The 6427-nt window shown below is 37.1% G+C and overlaps 1 protein-coding gene across 1 annotated transcript; it reads left to right on the forward strand.

Annotated features, from left to right (window-relative positions):
• The first annotated feature begins 3508 nt into the window (after nt 1-3508).
• On the forward strand, nt 3509-4710 carry LOC129779603 (uncharacterized). The gene is made up of 2 exons (XM_055787171.1): nt 3509-3767; nt 3828-4710. The coding sequence occupies exons 1-2, from the start codon at nt 3662-3664 to the stop codon at nt 4646-4648; spliced, it is 927 nt and encodes a 308-aa protein (XP_055643146.1). The 5' UTR covers nt 3509-3661; the 3' UTR covers nt 4649-4710.
• The last annotated feature ends 1717 nt before the right edge of the window (nt 4711-6427 follow it).

Raw genomic sequence — 6427 nt, forward strand, 5'->3', positions numbered from 1 at the left:
ACATGTTTTCAAAAATCGAGCCGATGGCAATGTTTTTCCATCAATTGTAAACAATTTGTACATTATACATACAATTTTGCGAAAAGTCTCGTACTGAAAATTTCTCCCTCTGGCGCTTGCGTCACTTCGCGAGATTATGGCAGTGTGGAGGATGACCCGAATGTTTCGATTCCACGGCGTGCTCAGCAATCGGGCTTGTCAAACACATCATTGTGGCGAATTTAGCTTTTGGACTTGCACCTACATCCATATAAAGTCCAACTGGTACAAAAATTAGAGCGTGGTGACCATGGAATGCGTCGGGTATACGTCGATTTGGTGAACGAACAACAGCAGCAAAATGCTGAATTTTCGCATCAAATTTTCTTCAGCGATGAGGCACATTTCGAGCTCGGTGGCTATATGAACACCCAAAATTTCCGTATATGGGGCTCAGAAAATCCACACGTGATTGTTAAGAGGCCATTGCATCCGCCAAAAGTCACTGTTTGGTGCGCATTATGGTCTGGTGGAGTCATCGGGCCGTATTTCTTTGTAAATGAGTACGGCGAGACGGTAACTGTGAATGGTGAGCGCTATGCCCGCATGTTAACCGATTTTTTTTTGCCACAAATTGAAGATATGGATACGGATGACATGTGGTTTCAGCAGGACGGCGCCACGTGCCACACAACACGACCGAACATGGCCATATTGCGAATGAAATTTGAGGGACGCATAATTTCGCGTTTTGGTGATGCCAATTGGCCGTCCAGATCATGCGATTTGAACCCGCTAGACTTTTTTTTTGTGAGGTTATGCGAAAGACCGTGTCTATGCCAACTCTCCGCAAACTCTTGAACATTTGAAAGACAACATTCGTGAAGTTATGACCGAGATACCGCCCCATATGTGCCGAAAAGTCATCGAAAATTACCTGTTCCGGATCAAGGTGTGCGAGGAAGCCCTAGGTGGACATTTGAATGATGTTGTATTTCAAACATAATGGCATAAACCAAACTTTAACTTGAAATAAAAGTTTCGAAAAAAGTTTCGAAAAGCATCGAAATTCGAATTCTAAGTGTGTTTTATTTCAATTTACTTTTGGAATTTAAAGTTGGAAAACCTTGTACCTACACTAATTTCTAAAAATGACACAGCGAAGTCTTCAACATCTCCTCATTACAATTTCTCATTTTACTTCGAAACTTCGTAACAAGAAAATCGACCAAACTCATAATCTAATTTGTCGGAAATTTTCCTTCTTAATTCGGGTAAACATTTTATTTGGGTAAATGGCGCATTCGGATATTTGTTACATTCGGGTAAGCGTCGCATTCGGGTAAATGCCCATTTGGGTAAATGTCTATTCGGGTATATGTTGTATTCGGGTATTTGTTACATTCGGGTATGTGTTACATTCGGGTAAATATGCTTCGGGTAAACGTGTTTCGGGTGAATGGGACACAACCCTCGAAACAATGATTTTGACCAGAGATACGAATATCGCAGAAAACCTCCGACAAAACTCGAGAATAGTGAACTACGTGCACTTTTGAACGAAGATGTCACTCAAACACAACCACAACTCGCGGATCAGCTGAATGTGACTCAAGAAGCCATCTCCATACGTTGGAAGACCAAGGGAAAGATCCAGAAGATCAGAAAATGGGTCCGACAGGAGCCGAGATCGAATTTTCATTCTGCAACCCGAATGAAATCGACTTTTGCATTCTAAAATCCGTTCGAGATACAAACCCATTCGACATATGCAAAAATGGCTGCATTGCCTTGACCCAAGCTGTATTTGTGAAGCTTTTTAGTCTCTATCACATCAACATGCCTCAATGCAGTTTTAAATTGTTGAAATATGGATAAAAATTGTTAGTTGGTGTTATTCGAATGCTTTGAACACGTATTTATCACCCTAACTTAACTATTTTTGTTATAATTTTCCAAGTAAATATTTTCGCTAAAACTATAGCATTAATATACTATCACACACTATTGTTTCGTCTCAAAGCAATAGAGCAACTGTGGCATATGTCGATTGGGGTTGAATCTCGGATGCATTTTACAAGTCGATCTCGTTCAGGTCACAGAAACAATCAAAATGTTGACTTGAACATTCTTACATGATGTTAAAAATATGAAGCAAGGTTTACAAGGTTTACCATAAAAATATTGAATCATAAAATTGATCAACACTTTCGGAGTCGAATTCAAATCATTTCGAATACCGTACGAATATATTATAAGTTTGAGCTAATTTTCATACATTCATACATACAATCGCCATTTTCAAAGAAATAAAAACCAGTATTCTGAAAACACTATTTTACTCTCATATGATGCTATGACTGTATCTAAATAGAATGTACGGCAAGCTTCCGATTACGTTCCATTAACTCTTTGTGGTCATTTGTCTGCTCTCAGTCACCATTCATTTTTTACCGTTCTGGTCGTTTGTCTGATCTCAACCACTACAGCAAGAATCCAAGCAAATCTACAAATCTATCAGAACTACTGTTTACATAAATGTTTCATGTTATTTGAATAATCGCTTAAGTGTCTCAAGTGACAAAATCTTTTTTATATAAAACATCACATAAAATACATTGTTAAGTTAAGACATATATATATATATATATACAGTTCACAAAAAAAAATTTAAAAAAATGTTTATTTTTCATAATCTTGCATGTATCATTGCTTTTTCAAGAAAAAATAATTCCGACCAGTTCGACACCCATACCCATATTTATTACGACCGCATAGGGTTAATATGTATTCAAGGATTTTAAGACGGGGTTAGGATGGAGGAACAACGCAAACCCGTGAGATACAACCCTAGGCTTGACACGGATAACGAACAATGGGTCGCCTGTTATACCAAATACCAGAAGTCCGACTATACAATATGGATATGCCATTATTAGTAATTAGAAAATGTTTGATCAACTTATATGATGGACAGACATACAGCTGTACTAGCGTTGTACGTTGTACAGGTATATCATCGTAGCATGACAGACATACTTTGGTTGTACATTGTACCGCATGTCAAACTGACAATCAGAAATTTTTTTAACTTTCATCACATATTTCAATGAAAAAGGTTTTTATTTAGCGTCTACACTATCAAACACAACAAACAAGTTTCCGATCTGAATTATTAACTCAAGAGAAAGTCAATGAAAAGAAGGTTTACCAAGTATTTTGATTCGGTTTTTTCATGCTACCCACCACTAACCGTCTATGGCGCTGCGCACAGTACAACTGTAGCCATGTACAGCGGTAAAACAGGTCGGTACAGGTACAGCGATTGTACCGGGTTACTTGCATGGTTCTAGCGCTGTATATGGCGACAGACATACAATTTTCGAAGTACAACGCTAGTACAGTTGTATGTCTGTCATAAGTATTACGTCGAAATTTTAGAATGTAATAAATCAAAATCGAGATAAAAATGTCGATTTTTCATCGATTATATCGAATGAGCAGCGGTGCTATAAAATTAATAGATTTTACAAACCCTATACAAACGCAATCTTTTGTCATATTTTTATTGTTTCGGAGTACAGATTCGAGTCGGAAACAGAGGGAAATTTATTGAATTGGTTGTGCATTACTGTTGGGTCGATTGTTTCCTGTAATCATAAACATAAACATTGTTATCAGGATGAATCCTCCGGGGGTAGTAAACTATGCGATAATTCGGGATGAACCACCACGTTACGGACCCAAAAACGCCGATTTACCAATGTTCGGGACAATGATTCACCTGAGTAAGTAACCTTGGAATTTATGTGGCGAGAATTCCAGTGTTTTATTTCTTAAATTTTCAGGAAACCGTAATATAAGACACTCCACTAAGCAATTCACCGCTATAGTTAAAAATAGGGTGGATGAATTCATGGATCGATATGCAGCGGATATACAACCTGATATAAATCCGAGAACACCGAAACGCAAGAAAAGACCGTATTTTCGTCGTACAGCTTTTTGGAAGGGCATTGTGATGTTCGATAACTGGGAACATGCTAATGAATTCGTCTCAACACAATTCGCAGAATTTCGTGCATTTATTCCTATAATATTCGTCGCCGTTGCAGGTACAGTCGAAATTTGCAAAGTTTCCAATACCGAATCCCTGAAAATTATTACGCACCATGAAATACTACGCAAACAAGAAAAGTTAATTTCTGAGAACAAATCACAGATTCTCTTCTTCATACGAGGTACGGTACTACCAGAAACATTGAATATTAATGATAAAGATCTGGTTCTTAAGCCGCTAATACGAAGTCCTATTCGTTGTTCAAACTGCTTACGATACGGCCATCGTTTGAGCAACTGTATGCGTAAATCACGTTGCGGAATTTGCAGCAAAAATACACCATTTAATTGGCATAGAGAAACGGCGTGTCCGGTTGTCCAGAGCGGTGAAACCGTCAAACAGTGCCTTTTTTGTACACAAAATCATACCATCGGTTCCGAACATTGCAATGAACATTTTCAGCAGTGTATTCTTAAAAGGAATTTAGTCAACCAACACATGGACTTCGTTAATCTGTTAATACACGATGTTATCCCAAGTATACGAGCTACCAATGTCAATTCGTCATTTGACTATTTGTCGGATAATGAAAAGTATGTTAAAACTTGAGCTATGTATTACGATGAAGAAAAACGATGTTATAAATCCATTAAAGTATCAAATATATTTAATATGTCATCAGTGTAAAAAATTCTTATCGTTGTGTCCGCCCCCAAACAGTTGATAATAATCCTGGAGTGCATTTACCCCAGCGGTACTCAACCTTTTTTTCATTTTAAACACATCTTAGTCATGGTGTCGTGGGCCACAAAAAAATAATAAAGAGGGGTGTTGTCCAAGACGCATTGTATACATAGAACTACGAAATTATTGCCGGCGAGAACAAACATTAAAGGAAATCAATAATAAAACTTTTTGATACAAACATTTGCTAGCAATGACAGGGGTCGATATATGAATGCTTCCAATGAGTCCAATGAATGATAAGCGTTCAATTTGAGTAGGTTGTCAAATTTACATTTAAACATTAACATGTACTGTTGATTGCTCGCTATCTAGAACACTGGAGCACTGAACTTCTTGAAAATTTAAGTAGTTTATCAGTGTCTCTCAGCAAAATTGCCTCTCCAACGCGGAACTAAACATCTCAGAACACGCAGAACGGCAACAGAAAATTCAAATAGAATCTATTGTGTGTTGGCGTCAGAAGCGAAAGCAATTGCATCAAAACAAATTTTTACTTTCAGTTTTCCACCCAAGAACACAACTCTAAATGCTGAAAAATACATTACGTCACTTTTAACCCGAAAACAATAATTAAAATCACTAAAATTGAATGACCGATTGAAAAAACAGGAAGTGGGTTATATCTATGGTATAACCGCAAGGGTGACGTAGGACTATCGTTGATTTAGAGATCATTTGTTTGAAGTTGAATCTAAATCCATTCTGAATGAATGAATAAATGAATATTTGGGAGACTTCGAAAACGAGAGCGTTACGTTGGAGGCACAAGGTTTTATGCATCCAATATAGGATACGAAAAACCTTGTTCTGAAGAATAATCTTCAGAAGCTAACCTGCTAACTGTACTTGATTGACAAATCACAAACCCAAATGTATTATATGGATATTTTATGGATAGAAAACATTCAATTAAACTCTTTCAAATGAATATATTTTGAAAATTCCCATAGGAACTGGCAGATTATTTTCAGTAACGATTAGTTATTTCCACATTTTCCTCGATACTGGAAGCCCACCAGTGGTTAATGCCAACTCGATAACCACCTGTTAATAGCACTTGATTGAAACATATTTGGTCACAGTGTTACATGGATAGAAAACATTCAATTAAACTCTTTAACATGAATATATTTTGAAAATTCCCAAAGGAACTGGCAGATTATTTTCAGTAACGATTAGATATTTCCACATTTTCCTCGATACTGGAAGCCCACCAGTGGTTAATGCCAACTCGATAACCACCTGTTAATAGCACTTGATTGAAACATATTTGGTCACAGTGTAACATGGATAGAAAACATTCAATTAAACTCTTTCACATGAATTTATTTTGAAAATTCCCAGAGGAACTGGCAGATTATTTTCAGTAACGATTAGATATTTCCACATTTTCCTCGATACTGGAAGCCCACCAGTGGTTAATGCCAACTCGATAACCACCTGTTAGTAGCACTTGATTGAAACATATTTGGTCACAGTGTAACATGGATAGAAAACATTCAATTAAACTCTTTTACATGAATTTATTTTGAAAATTCCCAGAGGAACTGGCAGATTATTTTCAGTAACGATTAGATATTTCCACATTTTCCTTGATACTGGAAGCCCACTAGTGGTTAATGCCAACTCGATAACCACCTG

The sequence above is a fragment of the Toxorhynchites rutilus genome, chromosome 3, assembly GCF_029784135.1.
Source record: "Toxorhynchites rutilus septentrionalis strain SRP chromosome 3, ASM2978413v1, whole genome shotgun sequence".
Classification (NCBI taxonomy): Eukaryota; Metazoa; Arthropoda; class Insecta; order Diptera; family Culicidae; genus Toxorhynchites; species Toxorhynchites rutilus.

Excerpts from the sequence above, each read along its gene's own strand:
- LOC129779603 (XM_055787171.1), top strand. The coding sequence starts at position 3,662 with ATGAATCCTCCGGGGGTAGTAAACTATGCGATAATTCGGGATGAACCA. Across the intron at positions 3,768-3,827 it reads CGGGACAATGATTCACCTGA|GAAACCGTAATATAAGACAC; the intron begins GTAAGTAACCTT and ends TTAAATTTTCAG.